Genomic DNA, 16,601 nt, shown 5'->3' with positions numbered 1-16,601 from the left:
ATTACAAAAATGTTATAATTGTCGTGTTCTTGCGTGGCAGAGTATTTTGGAGGATTCTATCCGGAAGGTTCGTAAAAAAAATACCTGGGATTTAGGATAAGGTAATCAACCCCATCAATCAAAATGCAATAATGAGTACAGAAGTAACCTGAAACATACCACAAATGATACAGAGTAACATTATTTCTTTCTTTGATTTATACATTACTGATTACAAATAATGGCAGTTAAAGCAATTTCTGGCATCAAATACTCGTTTGATATTTCCCTGATAATTAATTTGATATGGTTCCATGATTATTTTGGCTTTTACATGCCTAGCACTATGTCGATGAGCAAAGCGAGCGCCACTTCTAGTGGATATACCTACATGCTGTACGTAAAGAGTTGACCCACTTAACATGGATATCCCTAGTCGTTGCCCAAAACTGGCTTTGTGTTATTTTTGTCTACGTGCAGTTGGCATATAGCGCGCGCTGGCATGTACAACCAAACGACGTCAACGGTAGAGGGCGCTATGGACGAGACGAACCAAATCCGATAGCGCCCTCTACCGTTGATGTCGTTCGGCTGTGCATGCTGGCGCGCGCTATATGCCAACTGCACGTAGACAAAAAAGAAAAAAGCTGAACTAGGGCCAAGACTAGGATATCCCTTGTGAGGCATCTGACAATGTCCAAGGGCGTGAAATTTCAACCAAGAGTTACTTACATGTAGTTTTGAACTGCAACTTGTGAAAGATTAAACATGAATACACGCATAGAAAACTGATTACAGTACATGTAATTGTCAATACAACTTAAAAAAAAATTAAGTAAAGTCCGTCCAAATAAAGTACGTCTATATAAAATGCAAAAAAGCCGACATTAAATTTGGAAAACATAACATTTGTTTTCGATTTCAGAAATCAGTAGTTAGCATACAACTCTAGTGTAATCTATCTTTTTTTAAATTAAAACTTGGATTTTCTAAACACATCTGCTCTCCATATATTTAAACAAATAAATTTTGACAACCTGTAAGAATGTCCTTTTGCTAAATGGTTAAAAAAAATTAATTAATACTGAGGTGAAAATGTAGATATTTCATGTAATCATCTTTGGTGAACCTTTCAAAATAAGTTTGCATATAATTTTAAAATTATTCTACACTTTGGTTATGTGATGGTCCGAGTATATAGTTTTTCTAAAGCAAATAGGAAAAATGTCACTGTTTTTTTTAAAACAAACTTAAACCAAACACTTAAACATAAACAGAAATGTCCACACTGGAGAATTAACAAAAAAACTATAGTCAAATCAATGTAAAAGGAAGATTGGTTGTTTCTCAAACTGATTCAAATAAAAAAACTGTTAAATGAAAATAACTCAAACCCAAGGCCATGCAACATGCTGGGTACCAGGTAACTAAACTTCCTCAGAAAACAATATCATGCCATTTGTTCTGCAAATTTTTGACAAATATACTCCCCGGATTTCACTCGGGCAACGGTGAAAGTTTGCTAAAGAACAGAGTTACAAGTTTGGAGGATTGTCCAGCTCCGCCCAACTATCAATCTTGTTGGCTGCTCCTCTCTTCAGCATCAGTTCCTCCATCCGCCCCTCAAAGACACTGAAGATGCCGCCTTCAAATAACGACAAAAAGGAAAAAAAAAGCATATTTTGGGATTTAATAACTGCCCCTCTTCTCCAATTTATAAGTAGTACTCACTCTGCATAGTACTTGTACAAAGTACTACTAAAATATACTGCTGAAGTGTACACAATACGCCCTAAGTAGTACTTTGGCTCTTATTCTACTCAAGTAGTACTTATACTCAATACTACTCACGGATAACTCATACCAAATCTTGCTCACTCCAATAATATTCAAGTGACTCTTGTGTTGCAGTTCTACTCATTTAGTACTCATGCTCGAGTTGTATACTCATACTCCAATACTATGAAAGAAATATAGTATTCAATTCTACTTTAGTTGTTACTTTACTCCAATACTACTCAAGTAGTACTTTTACTCCAATACTACTCAAGTAGTACTGTTACTCCAATACTAGTCAAGTAGTACTTTTACTCCAATACTACTCAAGTAGTACTTTTACTCCAATACTACTCAAGTAGTACTTATACTTCAATACTACTCAAGTAGTACTTTTACTCCAATACTACTCAAGTAGTACTTTTACTCCAATACTACTCAAGTAGTACTGTTACTCCAATACTACACAAATAGTACTTTTACTCCAATACTACTCAAGTAGTACTTTTAATCCAATACTACACAAATAGTACTTTACTCCAATACTACTCAAGTAGTACTTTGGTACACCTACCACTAAAGTACTACTTTATGAAAACAAGAAAACAAAATAGAACTATTTAAATGATCAGCATATGTTGCAATGAGTATGTCCATCATTTTTTGAAAGATATCAAGTATCTATCTTAGAAAGATATCAAGTGTTTTAAGCACATACCTGTGTGGACAAAGAGAATTTTCTTGCCCTGGAAGGTTTCTGGCTTTTCCTTCATCAGTTGGACCAGGTAATACGCGGCCTTCCCGGTGTACACTGGGTCAAGGATGATGCCTGTTGTCGCGGCAACCTCAAAGATGAATTCTGAAAAGAAAAAAAACCAAATTGAACACTTCGTGATTATCAAGAACATCCACAGTTGATAATAAGTTTTTAAGTTTCAAATTCAATCAATATTTTTCTTACCAAGTTCTTCGGGCGTCGACAGTGCATAGCCCCGCCCTGCCGCCCCGCTGTATATCTCACACAGTTCCTCTGACCACTCCCCTGGGTACTTGTCACCCCATCCGACCCCGCCCAAGATTCTGTTGCACTCCGAATGGAAGAATTTAGCATTGTCCCCGACGGCCATTCCGTGGATCCTACAAAATAAAATGTATCAACTGTTACAAAAAATTACAAAATCTATCAAAGCCAACTAAATGTGGTTTCATTCTCTAGAATAGAAAATATTTTATTAATCCATCAAGGAGATTAAACTTGCTCACTGGTACAGTACAATAGAGAATGAGTATTTAACAAAGTTATACAATTTTACAAAAACACTAAAAGTTACAATGCTATTACAAAAACACAAACATGTACTATAGTATAATGATTAAAGCTATAGTCCATCATTTGCAGCCATCCGAAAAAGTAACTGGCGTATTATTGTTGAAAAAACATACTTGGTTGAAAGATAGTAAGTGGACTAAACTCCCTGTGAAATTAATCTTTCTGGCAAGCTATCATTTTGAAGTAATCAACGAAAGAAGGCCTTTCCAATGGTGCTTCTTAAGAAGCACCGTAGGAAAATTTAAATTAGTAGTTCGTTTTGTTATTCGGCGCAGCGCGCGCAAGCATTGGAACGACGCACAGGCACGTGCGGTTGCTACAATTCGTCGGATCAGTGCGCGACATCGCGTATAGCTGCAATTTAAAACAATTAAAAACACGATTCAGCACCTTTTGATTTGAAATTGAGATCCTAGAATGCTGTTTTTCTCGGAAAATACAGCTGAAGCTGAGCTGAAACTTCATCAGGTTAGTTGTTCAGTATCCTTCATTAGATTTTGAACACTTTTGTTGCTTCAAACGAACGAAATGCACAAATTACAAATGATGGACTATATCTTTAAGGTTATACAATATTGAATGTACTTAAAAACATGTAAAAACTACTTCACTGTCACTGTCTGTAATTCTTAAAAGTTCTGTAAATTTGAAAACGGTTAACAAATTTCAACTCCAATTTTTACTTATTTCTGTGTTTCCAAATCCAGCGGAGGATTTTCAAGGATTCAGAAAAGTCTCATGGTAAAAATGCCGAGAGGGTAATGTTTAAGACAAATTGAGGGACAAGTACTGAAAATAATTTCTTACTTCAAGTTGGATTTGGTCAGGTAATTAGACATGCTGAGTCCCGCGATAGTTCCTCCGCTACCCACAGCGACTGCTACATCGGTGAACTGCTCAGGTACTCCCTGAAAAAAGAGGCATTATCAAAACAAGCTGAAAGATGAAACTCTGTACTCTCTGATTATGATTGAGTCAAGGAGTCGAATTTCTGTTGCATCCTCAGTTTCTGAAAGATTTGCTGCCGTTGCCTTACCTGTTTCATCAGTTCTCGGAATGACTGGACATATCCAAAGAGCCCCAGAGAGTTAGACCCTCCGCACGGAATGAAATATGCCTGCTCGCCTTTCTCCTCCCTGTTCATAGAATGACCAAAACAAAAAAGGAAATTACAATAAGCTTAACCCTAACCGAACTCAACCCATCAAAGTCCAACAGCAGATGTTGTTGAAATCTGTTGGAATGGGTACAGTACCCCTAAACTGATGGTCTTTTACATTGGGTTTGGCATACCTGCAGAAACTAAAGTCTAACAGTGTGTGTGTACGATTTCACATGTGGGTGTTGGAATTTGCCTGGATGGGTAGGCCTATGGTTCCTAGTAAATTATGCTAGGGAGTTAGGGGTTCATAAGCAGAAGTCAAAATGCTATAAAATGTAGGGTGATTCCATGCTGAATTTCTTCTCGTAAACTTTGGACTTTACTGAGTAGTCCCGAGTACACAGTGCATGCAAAGCTAGATCGTGGAAGGGCAAATTGCATTATGAAAAACGAACCACGACCAGCTGGAAACAGTCACCATTTTCAGAGATAATTCTCTATTATAGCTTACTTGAGTTTCTTGGCAAGACTATCGGCTCGCTCCTGAATCTCTTTGCCGTATGTGGCGTCGTTGGGGACGAGATGGATCTGAGCTCCAACAAGACGGTCCAGCAAGACGTTCCCCTTGCAAGAAACCTTCTCGGGATCCTTTTAAAAAGAAAACACATACACACAGAGCGTTTGCCTATAAACATTACTTCACAAGTTATGCAGGCGTAAGTTTCATCGCAAACACTCGACCAATCATCAGGCCGTATGTCCTTCAACTTACAAGTTCCCTGCTCTTCAGTAGAAGGTGGGTCTTGAGTCCAAGTTGCCGGGCAGAGATGCAGGTGGCTCGACTGTGATTTGACTGGATGCCCCCACAGCTGATGATGGTTGAGCAGCCCTTGGACACAGCATCTGCCAAGATGAACTCCAACTTACGTACCTGGGGAGAAAAAGGAAAGATTTCCATATGAAGTTCACTAATTTTCCTCTGTATTGACCATGGAGGAAGGAAAGCCCCCAGATAGCAATTTCATGTCATCAAAGTCAATTTGAGGCAGTGAGAAAATACAAGCATTTTCTTAGAAAACACTTGGAATTTTTCAGTCCACTCTCATAGGGTTTGTACACAGGGTGTTGAGTGAACTTCTTATAGTTATATGGAAATCTTTCCGAGAAAAACATTAAACAAAAACAACTGAGCTTTATGATGCATGGTCGACTACATTCTCTTGAGGGGGAACTCAGTGACTTTGGTCATATTGTTCTCTTTTGGGGGGAATGGGGGTGGATGGGGTCGGGGGGTGGGTTGGGGTCGGGGGGTTAAGTTGCAGGTGAGTTGGGGTTGGGTGGGATAGGGATGGAAGGGGGGGGGGGTTAAGGGGGGTGCGACGAAAATATACCTTGTTTCCTGACAATTGTGAGCCAGTCATGTCATCCCTTTTGATGTACAACTCAAAATCATCAGGAACACCTGGCAGGTACCATCGCTGAATAGGGGTGTCTGGATGCACAAGCTAAATGAAAAGAAACAGGGACAACTTGCATTAAAATTGTGGATTTCATCTACATCACATACATACACTATATCACTGGGAAATTCTGATGATGGTAACAGTTTTATCGTTTCATTTCATTTTAGGCAGTGGATATTTTGCCGGAGACGGCAAACCTTCAGTAAACGTTAGTTTGCCGGATATGCACTGAACATGCGCAGTTACTGTTTTTTTGTACTTAACACATTTTCCGGTGACAAATTTTAGTCTGGCTCCATGCCAATATTGTCGTTGTAACTTTGTATTTACAAGATGGGAATCAGACTATTTTATAATTTCGGACTTTATTTCCCTTTAAAAAAAAATCCTCCAGAGCCACAAATCTGAAAAAGAAAAAGTAATACTCGAATACTTGAAACATATTAAAATAATAAAAGAAGAATATTCTTATTTATTTGGGGATGAGAAAAAAAACCTTAAAAATGTGGCGGGAATCAGGATTCGAATTCGTGACATCCCACTCACTAAAGCCACTGCTTAACCACTGCACCGATTGTACTACATAACTTCGATGGGAATTTAATACATGTTATAATTCAGCCCGATCTTAAAGAGTACAGCGCCCTCTGTTGATATGGATTGCCACCGGCAAACCTTTAGTAAACGTTAGTTTGCCGGCGTTACCTCCGGCAAAATATCCACTATCTTCATTTTATAAGTTTGGGACCAGGAGGACTATTTTAAAATGGGAAAAAAATGGTACGCCTAATGTTACACACTATTTTTAAAATTCCAGTCAAACTGAATTTCGAAAGTAAAATCATGCTTGAAAAATATGATTGTTCAACATGAATCCGTGAATTTCCAAAGGTTTGATCATAATTTAAAAAAAAGTATGGTCTTGCATGTCCTGTCAACAGCATTAACTCCCCCCTCAAAAGGGGGCGTGGCAACTTTATGAAAGCGGAGAAAACCACAATCTGACTTTACCTACCTTCAGACGATATTTGGGAACATTATCCAGACCTTTCACCCACTCTGGTGGATCGTAGTCGACCAGCAAACCCTCTACCCTGCGTTTTTGCTCAGGATTCATGACAAAATGTAACAAAAAAGAGCAATTAAGTTTTGGAAAGCGCAGCTGGCACAGTGTGTGGTGAATTTCTGCACGCTTCGATGATATCAGCTGTTTGTCTGAATACCAGACTACCGGAGACAGGAACTACATGTGTTGGACGACGACCAAAACGCACCAGACTACGGTGACTATGCGCGTGTTTTGCTGTGAATGTCTGATTTTGATCGGGGGAATCGCCTCCTGACAAAAGTGACATGCCTGATTTTGTGGTTGTCAGGGCAGTCCATAGAGCAAGTACACCTTCCTCACTTCGCAGAAAGGTACATGTTTATTTATAGAACAAGTCTGCGCTGCATCTGAAATATTTTATGAAATAATTTGGCTGTATTTCTCTTTTTAAATTTTTAATCGACACTTTCTTCGTTACATTTACAAATTTATGTTGGGCGCAATCGGTCGGTGTGCGCGATCGGTCAATCGCGTTGCGCGATGGGTCGACTCTGTAGGATATCTCTGACTTTACTGACCTTTTTCAAAAAAAAATCCTGCAGACATGCCAGAGTTGTGAATTACAAAGAAAAGGTGTTTGATTGCGATCGACCGATAGCGGCATCATGATCGACCGATAGCGCAACGCGATCGACTGATTGCGCACATCGACTGAATGTGCCCAACATCTCCATTGGCCTTGAAACCAAGGTCGGGTGAATTTCAGAAAAGTTGGCTAAGGCCAAAAAAAAAGAAGTCTCCGGTTTCTGATATGCGTGCGCGTCGCCGTAGCCATGCGCGTCGGCAAAATGAAAAAGGTTTTTTTTCAATAAAAGATGATGTCTCAAAACCGCCAAACTCACTGGTTTGACTGGAATCCTGCTGCTGCACAATTTTAACGTGTTTTCAGATGGGGTTATGATCGAGAATAAGCTTTAATATGTGGCCTCTCTGGACTCCCATATATTTGCACTAAGTTTAGTCGGGCACCATTTGCAGTCATCAGCCGACATTTGAAGCAAAAAAAAAACAGGTAAAAAAAAAAAAAGCAGCGTCGCCGCACCACTTTTTGGGCAAGCTCCATATCAGAAACCAGAGCCTTTTTTTTTTGGCCTAAGGCAGCACGGAAAATATCTAGGCCTAGGGCGGCGATGCCTAATTAGCAAACCAGACGAAATTAGAAGGAAAAGGTGTTTGATTGGAGTAATACTAATTAATCTTGCGTTTGATTGGGCCTCACTTTTTATTTATCACATAAGCCTACATACATGACATGCATGACTTGATTTAGTGCAGTCACTGTTAGTGTTATGTGGTGTCCATTTGATGAAACCAACTGATGATGGTTACCATGGTAACTAAATGAGACTGTACAAAAGTGTGCCCTGCATGCAGAACGTTCACTACCTGATGTCAAGTTGAATCAAGACTGAGTTGTCTCAAGTCAAGTCCTTTTACTAAGAAATCTGAGAAAATACTAAGAAATCTGAGAAATTGCCCAAGATGTTTAACAAAAATCAAATCAGGAAGAATTGCAGTGCCTCTCTGACTGAGACCGAGTTCCCCTCCCTAAAGTTGATTTATTTTTAAAAATTGTGTTGAGTTGTCATACTTTTTGTGTCATTAATTTATCAGTTGTTAATGTCGGGTAAGGCCAAACAAAAAATAGTTCTGCTTCCGGTTTCCCTACCTACACTATTCTGACAGCCACTACCCTAATTTTATATGGGACAAATGAGAAAAAAACCCCAAAACCATGAGTTACTACCTTTTACATGTACCTTTTACCCTTGACTACACGCAGACGCCTCTATATGATCGGAAAAAAAAAATTGCCAAAAAAACATTTCCCTACCTACCTACCCTTTTTTCAAATGACATGTAATCGGAAGCCAAACTACTTGTTTTTTGGCCTAAAGTATCATGAGAAGACATTCAACACTAAATGTTGTGTCGAATCAAAAGTTTTCAGATTTAAAAAATATGCTCAGTTATGCTTTCATTGATGTCTTTTATCCCTTGCGCCAAATTGTGGAAATATAGCAGTCTCCTGAATCTGATGCCATATTTCCATTGTCATTCATTGCAGCTTACTTCACATCCACATGTCATAGTTTTATGCTTTGTTGAAATAATAATCAATTTTAATATGTTTTCATTTTGTAAATGTTTTTTGTATAACAAAACAAATCTGCTTAGTGCTTTTAAACACGCATTTAATAATATTTACAAATTTAAACACTATCCCTTTTAGTTTGTTTGGTTCAGTTAACATTTTTAACTATTATGATTTTTTTGACTAACCATGCGTTGCAAAGTTTTCTTGTTGCACATTCAGCTTTGAACTGATGTTGTCATTTCCCAGAAGTTTTGCGTGACAGTTTTTCTTTTCGTTATTGTGTTAATTTGTTGTTTTGGTGTTTGTTTATTTTATAAACCCAGGTTTTGTTTTCGACTACTTCACATAAATCACCGCAATTCAGTAACCTTGTGAGTTCAATAAACAGCACAGGCAGAGAATTAAAATGAAATTTTCGGTGGGGTCAACTAATAACAAAGTTTGACATTTGGCACGTACATGTACTGTAAATTTGCACAAGGTTCTAAGTGCTGAAAATTTAGCAAGACTGCCGACCTATAGATCATGCAGTATTTACACGCAATACTACACTGAAGGGTTGCGCACAGTACACTGTGTGTGTATAGTGCCTGTATGTCCCCTTGAAATATCCAGCTAAGATTAAGTTTGACCTGTGGGTGAACTTGGTTCATTAATACCCATGGCTCGGTCCTGGCTTCTGATTGGCTGGTTGAGACTTAAGCCGGCAGGCCGGGGTAACCCTCACCGGGCGCCTTGCCAACTGGCCCATTCATCAAGTTCAGTTTCAAGGCCCTGTAGTGTATGCACACAATGCGGGATAGGGGTCATGAGGGGCTCTCCAAAACTGCTGAGCGAGGATCGTAAAAATACCGGTTCCGACCGGTGCAGGAAATCTGCACACAAATTATACAGTACAAATTACCAGTCCTGGCTGCCAAAGCATTTTGGAACTACATGTACCAGCGTCCCAAGCACGAACACATTTTGGAAAGGTTTCTCTACAACTGCCACCATGGAGCGGGACACATCGCCGGATTCTAGAATTCAACCTTCTCAGATGATGGCCGGCGGATTTGTGGAGCAGTCCGGTGATGGACCCATCTCGGCGGATTTCTTGTTGCCATACCAACCGACAGATTGGATGTCCGATCTACAGCACATTCCCAAATTTAAAATTCAGGTATGTCTGCATTTTGAGATAAATCACACACAAGTTTGCAACCAGGCACCATATATGCTAATATTTTTTTTTAGAAAGAGCAAATGTAGCACAAGTCATCTCTTCATTTTTATAGAACATTTGCCATCCAAAAGTGGGCAAAAGTGTTAATTTGCACCAGTGTGCCGAAGATTTAAAGAAGTGTTGATCAACAAGATTTATTTCTTTAACGTAATAGCAACTTTAGGAACTTTTTTTAAACTAGGGTTACAGTTTAACAAATGTTAAATAGTGTACAGTGATGTTACCTGAAATAGTTTGCCACTATCTAAAAAAAAATAATTAATAAACAACAATTAAAAAAAAAATAGAGAGAATTTATATGTACCTCTGTATTGTTCCTGTGAACAAAAATACAAGCAAAAGACACAATTTTGTAGCAGCTGGCATTATACATTAATTTTTTTAAGCTCTCAAATTTTCTAAGTTGGTCAAAAAGTTTGTGCAGTTGTTTACATAAAAAAACAAGCCCTGCCATTGTGCCATGAAATACGTATTTCTTACTACACGACAATTGTAAACAATGCTTAAATTGCATAAATGTAAGCATTGTCCCATGATCAAAGAGCAAAAAAGAGAAAGAAAAAAAGGAACAGTTTACAAACAAATGTATGCACTTGTGTTCATGCTATCACCTCATGCAAACTTTGAACCTTGTGCTTTTTGGGCCGTGTACAATGCAGAATGATGCAATCATTTCTGAATTTTTTTCTGAGGGGCTTTTTTTTGTTACCCGGAGGGCTATGGGGGTATAAGGGTCACATGTACCTTAAAGCGCGCAGTGTAAATCTTTTGCTGTTGCTCACAATTTGAATTTGGTTTAATTCTAATGTGGAGGGGGGGAGGGTTGCATTGTTGGAGTACGGGATGCAAAGGGAATCACATTCAGTGAGAGTTTTATCATGAACAGCTGGAGAGCATCGAAAAGGCAAATTCATATCTTGATATGATATTATTCCATCAAATTAGGTTTTGCCCTTCACCGACGTTTTTAAACACTGTATACTCAGTGTGTTACCTCCCGAGTGAAAGTTGGAAAAAATCACTCGGGTGGGACTCGAACCCACGACCTCCTGCTTTCTAGTGCAGATGTCTTACCACTCGACCACTGAGCTAATGGGATCGGTTGGCCGGTTCGAATCTGATGTACATAGCAGCGGGTACCGCATAAACTATTATAAGATGAAAAAATTCCATCTTATGATATTATTCCACCCTTTAAATGTGAAATCAATTTCTCTTATAGCTCATTCATGGAGTCACTCCCATCCAAAGATGGTATCTTCCCAATGTCCCTCCAGACTTTGAAATCCACATCAAGCGAGATGATATGACGGGAAGTGAGCTCTCGGGAAACAAGGTAAACTCTTGAAGAATCAAGCTCTCCATCTTCACCACAAATTGCCAAGACATTCTCAGGGCTGTGAAATCTCAGCTTTAAAGCTGATTTCAGCTTTTTTTGTTTTGGATATCAGCTCTTTTCCCTCACTTACTGTGTGCAAAAGTATAGGAGATTTCCAAAGTTCAGCTTTTTTACACCTTTTTCAGCTGTTTTCAGCTATTTTTTTCAGTGGTCACTCACACCCCTGCATTCTGTTTAAGCCTCAAGTAAATTTTCACGTCAACTTTTGAGTCGGGCCTCAGATGGGTAAATTCCCAAGGCGCTCTGGTCAAGTCTCACATTATAGTGTCTGAGACTTTCTGCCTATGTCACACCAACATGTATCTGTAGTATTTTTGTCCTTTTTTTTTTAAACAGGCACGTAAATTGGAGTTCCTTCTGGCTGATGCCATCCACCAAGGCTGTACTGCAGTCATCACGTGCGGATCCACACAATCCAACCACTGCCGGGCCACAGCGGTGGCCACTAGACAAGTGGGTCTGGAACCCCACCTCCTGCTCAGGTCACCAGTCTCAGTAAGTAATTGAACTATGTGAGTCAGTGAGTCTGGAAACCTATCTCCTACTCAGGTCACCAGTCTCAGTAAGTAATTGAGCGTTGTGATTCAGTGAATCTGGAGCCCAACCTCAGATTTATGATATCCAGTCTCATTACATGCTGAACTATTTGATTCAATGAGTCTGGAACCTCACCTCTTATGCAAGTCACCCGTCTCCTTGACCTGAGCTATTTAAGTCTGCGATAAGTATAAAATCCCTCCTCCTGTGAAGTTAACCAGTCTCAAGTGAGTGTTTAGTAATGCAATTCAACGGGTCTGGAACCTCACCTCATACTTAGGCCTCCAGCCTCGTTAACTACCTAGCTATGTGATTGGGTTGGTCTGGAATCCCACCTCATAGCTTGAGAGTGATTGGATAGTGTCTGTGCTTGTTTATGCAGGATCCAACAGAGGTGACGTGCAGCGCCAACATGCTCCTGAATCGCCTGATCGGGGCCCACGTCCATCTCATGCCCAGGAAAGCGCAGTTTGCGACGGACATCAAGCCCAGGCTTGATCAACTTGTTCAGAAAATCAAGTGAGTAAGCAAGTTTGATCACTGACTTAACACTTTAGCGTGATAAATCTGATTAGCAGAGTTCCAGAAAGAGTCAAAGCCTTTTTCTTTGCAGAAGCAGTACTTGAAGGGTTGTTTTCAAAGTTAGTTCAGAGCAATGGTTAGTCTATGGAATATGCCCTTGCACGGCAAGGGTTTGTGATATGCAAGCAGACTCAACGATTAATTTTGCAAAACAAGACTTGTCCCAAGCAAAAGTTCTCGACGAGAGATCATTCCGATGAGACCTAGTATCGTGAAATAGCAACCAGGTTCATTTTGTAATTGTGATCTTTTCAATTTTCCATACAGAGAGGAAACCGGGGAGAGTGCCTACCCGATCCCCATCGGCGGGTCTACTGCCGTGGGACTGTTTGGCTACTTGCACGGCTTTGATGAACTACAGCGGCAGGTAAAAAAACTCCTGACAATTGTATTTTTTTCTTTTCATGAAGGTGAAAATCAATGTTTTCTTCGACATGTGTGAAAAATACTGCCCAAAAAACCCAAAAACCTACGGTCACAATTAAGAAGAGGTTCCCTCTGATTTGTCAAAAGTGGATTCAGGGGTAGTATAAACTCAGATCCAGGGTACTGAAACTTTAGCTGTCTGAGGTAGTAGGAATGCACCCATTCGGGGAAGTGTTCAACATCCATCCAGGGTTGTATGTAATTTACCCGTCCAGGGTAGTTGAAATTAGCCTGCTGAGTTGGTTTACACATCCAGGGACGTAACAAATTTCCATCCTGGGAAAATTTATAGTCTTCTTATTAAAAAGCAAATGCTTGTTGAAAGGGCTAAAATTAAAACCAGTGGTGGGTGACATAGAATTCAATTTCGTAGCTTACGCTCGCTGTTATGTTTTTTATTTCTCAGGGTGTGACGGAAAAATTCACAGATATAGTCATAGCTTGCGGCAGCAATGGCTCTACATTGGGTCTGGCGCTGGCCAACTATCTCACCGGCTCCAAGCTAAAGTAAGTCACGATTATTAGCCCAGCAGGCCTTGTAGTGGGGAGTGTGGCCTAGCGGTTAGGGTTTGTGACTCAGGATCAAAGGGTCAGGGGTTGGAATCCAGCTGCTGGTCATGTGTTGTGTCCATGGGCAAGCCATTTTACCCCACTTGCCTCTCCCCACCCAGGAGTATAAATGGGTAACGGCATTAGCTGGGGAGTAACCTGCGATGGACTGGCATCTCATCCAGGGGGAGTAGAAATATTCTCAGTCGTTTCATGCTACTGAAACCGGAGATAAACGCCGGCCTGATGGGCCACATTGGCTCTCGACAGACTTAACTAGGTCTTGCACCGTCCTAAAGCGCTTTGCCTGTTACCCCCTGTACCGCCCCAACTTGCCCCAGTGCTCAGTGGTTCTAGGCATTCACAAACCCGTAAATACAATATAAATACAAGTGCCGATGCATTTATTGTTATCACAATCAGATGCTATTTTGGTCTGATCTCCTCAGGGTGCACGGCATGATCGTCTCTGACGATTCCAAGTTTCACTTCAAGGGGATGAACGAGGTCTTGCGGGAGGTGGACGCTAAGGACAGCAACGGCAAGGCTCTACAGGCTGAAGACATCGTCAACCTGGTGGATGGGGTCAAGGGGCGGGGCTACGGATTGTCCACGCAGGAGGAGCTAGGTAAACAAATGCCTAGATTATAGGAAATTGTCGTATATCAACCCTATTAGTACTACAGGTGACTTAAGAAAGCAATACACCAAATTCTTCCCAAGGATTCTGGGCATGCACAGTAGATTAAATCCACTGCCTGTGCACACACTCTTGTTTTACTATACTCCAGAGGACAATGCTTTGTGTTTTACTTACTGTCCCTGTAATATAACACTCTCCCATAGACTAAGCACACAAACCTACTACAGAAGACCGTTTTGAAGAAAAGATCCAGCTAATGCCGGTATCCATTTATACTCCTGGGTGGAGAGGGGCAAGTGGGGGTGAAGTGCCTTGCCCAAGGACAAAATATATGACCAGCGGCTGGATTCGTACCCTCTGATCATGAGTCACGAACCCTAACCACTAGGCTCCCCTCCATCAAAGTGGTTCCTCCAAACTTTCTCGTTTAAACCCTTGAGGTAGCCCTCAATAGATTAAACGAAATATTTCACCGAGTCCTTACCATATGCAACTTTAGTCGACATCGAAATCACACATACATGTACAACACCTAAACATTCTCTTCTTTTTCACAGACATGGTAGCTGAGATTTGTGCCAAGACGGGGATCATTATCGACCCAGTCTACACAGGAAAGAGCGTGTATCACCTTCTGCGACTGACCAGAGAAGAACCAGACATGTTCAAGGGAAACAAGATACTCTTTGTGCACACAGGTGAGGCCCTTATTCGTCAGTCGGCCATTTTAAACTGAAAGAGAGGCTAGGGTTGCAGATACATTTAACAAAATTCTTAGGATGAAAGGAATGAGGATGGAATCGAGGTAGATTACCTTTTAACCTCAATCTGGGAAGGTTTCAATGTATTTATCTTTTTATCAATTTTTTTTCCTTTTTTTTCTGTGAACCTCGGCAGGAGGCATCTTTGGACTTTTCGATGGCCGCATGGACGAGACGGTCCGAAGAATCGGACTGGAACAGAACAGATTTCACGAATGGATGGAACTGGCCGACCAAGCTCCCGATATGAACCTGTAAAAAACCTGGCTATAGCGCCCTCTATTGACTGAGTTGTGCCAGGCACTTCCGGCTATAGTGCCCTCTATTGACTGAGTTGTGCCAGGCACTTCCTTCACACTCACGACTTCCCATATATGGCTCTCGATCCCGTCAAATTTCAGGAGTGGTCGGAATCCGGCTTGCCAGCCCCTGGTCTGAAAGGGTAATAGCGCCCTCTGTTGGTTGGATTGTACCAATCATCACCCCATCCGTGCTGTAACCGTTGATTGACAATAATTTAAAATGCTGACTTGTGTCCGTCAATGCTATTAATCGTCCAAGCGATGCACACAGCGCCCTCTATTGATTTGTTTCTTACAATCGGCCTCCGGTAGGCCTAGGGTATTTCTCTTGTGCTAATACAATCCAGCCCTCTTTCTGAAGCTCCGCCCACTATAGGGGTATAAGAATATTGCAAACAGTCAAGCCACATTTCTTTTTTTTTCATATTAACAGGTCTTCCCACATTTTGTATATATTTTCGATACGAGCATACAAATTTAGCCCTTTTTTCTAAAGTTTCATTTTGTTAGCACACTAAATTCAGTTTATTTGCATTTTTGCCTATCGTTTTATATCAATCTCTAGGTACTGTATTTGTATCGAAACTTGGCCACTAAAAAGCAACCCATTTGTGACCCGCTCTGCAAAAATGAGTCTGATGTCGCATAATTTGAATTCAAGCTTTTGCCATTTTGAAATGGAAACAGTAAAAATTTGCTCAAAATTTGTTTTTGTTTTATTTTGGTTGTTTGGTAGTTTTAGTTCAAATATCTTGCACAGAAATGTAAATATTGTAAGAAAAAGAAAAAAAATTATGAATCTTTGGTGCTTTTCTTGGTTAGTTACAGTGTATTTGTCATTTTTCAAAGCCTTTTTTCTCCATTGAGACACTTCTAGCTTTGCAAAAACTTTACAGAATGAAACAGGCACAACAATGCAACCAAATATCCCAGAGAGGTCCGTGATATACCAATTGAAAGCTTATTTCATTCCCATTTTATTAATGTAGTTAACTCAAAATGTCAGTTTTGCCACAACAGACTCATTTTTGCGGAGCGGGTCACATTTTATGAATGAAAGATTTTTGCACAAATTAATTGATTTAAAGAATGATCTTATTCTTTTTAGCTGGAAACGTGTATTCCTCATTCTGTAATTGCTTTGATTTATTTTAAAAAGGTCAACAAATGTTGTATTTATTTTATGTTTAATAATTATACTAAATTGGCACCATGTGCTGAGTAGCAGTATTTTCTCCAAATACATGTGCGATGCATATTTTATTTGGATAGGTTCTCAGTAATTTGTATAAAATTTATGAAGAAACTTCAAAAAAGTTTG

The 16,601-nt window shown here is 40.1% G+C and overlaps 2 protein-coding genes across 5 annotated transcripts; one reads left to right on the top strand and one right to left on the bottom strand.

The window, feature by feature from the left end:
* Positions 1 to 170: 170 nt before the first annotated feature.
* LOC119723728 (bifunctional D-cysteine desulfhydrase/1-aminocyclopropane-1-carboxylate deaminase, mitochondrial-like) lies at positions 171 to 6,891 on the bottom strand. The gene is made up of 9 exons (XM_038194544.1): positions 6,666 to 6,891; positions 5,579 to 5,692; positions 4,960 to 5,118; positions 4,699 to 4,835; positions 4,122 to 4,221; positions 3,893 to 3,993; positions 2,717 to 2,892; positions 2,474 to 2,614; positions 171 to 1,624 (listed from the first exon to the last, which is right to left on the bottom strand). The coding sequence occupies exons 1-9, from the start codon at positions 6,765 to 6,767 to the stop codon at positions 1,515 to 1,517; spliced, it is 1,140 nt and encodes a 379-aa protein (XP_038050472.1). The 5' UTR covers positions 6,768 to 6,891; the 3' UTR covers positions 171 to 1,514.
* A 22-nt stretch (positions 6,892 to 6,913) lies between these two features.
* LOC119723725 (bifunctional D-cysteine desulfhydrase/1-aminocyclopropane-1-carboxylate deaminase, mitochondrial-like) lies at positions 6,914 to 15,980 on the top strand. Of its 4 annotated transcripts, XM_038194539.1 has the most exons (11): positions 6,975 to 7,069; positions 9,180 to 10,018; positions 11,304 to 11,417; positions 11,817 to 11,975; positions 12,400 to 12,536; positions 12,867 to 12,966; positions 13,432 to 13,532; positions 14,024 to 14,202; positions 14,775 to 14,915; positions 15,115 to 15,278; positions 15,322 to 15,980. In XM_038194539.1, the coding sequence occupies exons 2-10, from the start codon at positions 9,518 to 9,520 to the stop codon at positions 15,234 to 15,236; spliced, it is 1,554 nt and encodes a 517-aa protein (XP_038050467.1). In that variant the 5' UTR covers positions 6,975 to 7,069; positions 9,180 to 9,517; the 3' UTR covers positions 15,237 to 15,278; positions 15,322 to 15,980. The 4 variants fall into 4 exon arrangements, with proteins under 4 accessions (XP_038050469.1, XP_038050468.1, XP_038050467.1 ...); XM_038194541.1 differs by having other exon boundaries at positions 6,914 to 7,069; positions 9,779 to 10,018; positions 15,115 to 15,979; XM_038194540.1 differs by having other exon boundaries at positions 6,914 to 7,069; positions 9,764 to 10,018; positions 15,115 to 15,979.
* Positions 15,981 to 16,601: the final 621 nt, after the last annotated feature.

Source organism: Patiria miniata, unplaced genomic scaffold (genome assembly GCF_015706575.1).
Source record: "Patiria miniata isolate m_02_andy unplaced genomic scaffold, ASM1570657v1 HiC_scaffold_17, whole genome shotgun sequence".
Lineage (NCBI taxonomy): Eukaryota > Metazoa > Echinodermata > Asteroidea > Valvatida > Asterinidae > Patiria > Patiria miniata.
The sequence above is the reverse complement of the archived record's forward strand: the minus strand, read 5'-3'. Positions and strand labels throughout refer to the sequence as shown.

Coding starts and splice junctions, on each gene's coding strand:
- LOC119723728 (XM_038194544.1), bottom strand. CDS start 6,767: ATGAATCCTGAGCAAAAACGCAGGGTAGAGGGTTTGCTGGTCGACTAC. Junction 5,693..6,665: donor TTCCCAAATATCGTCTGAAG/GTAGGTAAAGTC, acceptor CTTTTCATTTAG/CTTGTGCATCCAGACACCCC. Junction 5,119..5,578: donor CACAATTGTCAGGAAACAAG/GTATATTTTCGT, acceptor TTTTCTCCCCAG/GTACGTAAGTTGGAGTTCAT.
- LOC119723725 (XM_038194539.1), top strand. CDS start 9,518: ATGGCTCGGTCCTGGCTTCTGATTGGCTGGTTGAGACTTAAGCCGGCA. Junction 11,976..12,399: donor TGCTCAGGTCACCAGTCTCA/GTAAGTAATTGA, acceptor TTGTTTATGCAG/GATCCAACAGAGGTGACGTG. Junction 14,916..15,114: donor GATACTCTTTGTGCACACAG/GTGAGGCCCTTA, acceptor GAACCTCGGCAG/GAGGCATCTTTGGACTTTTC.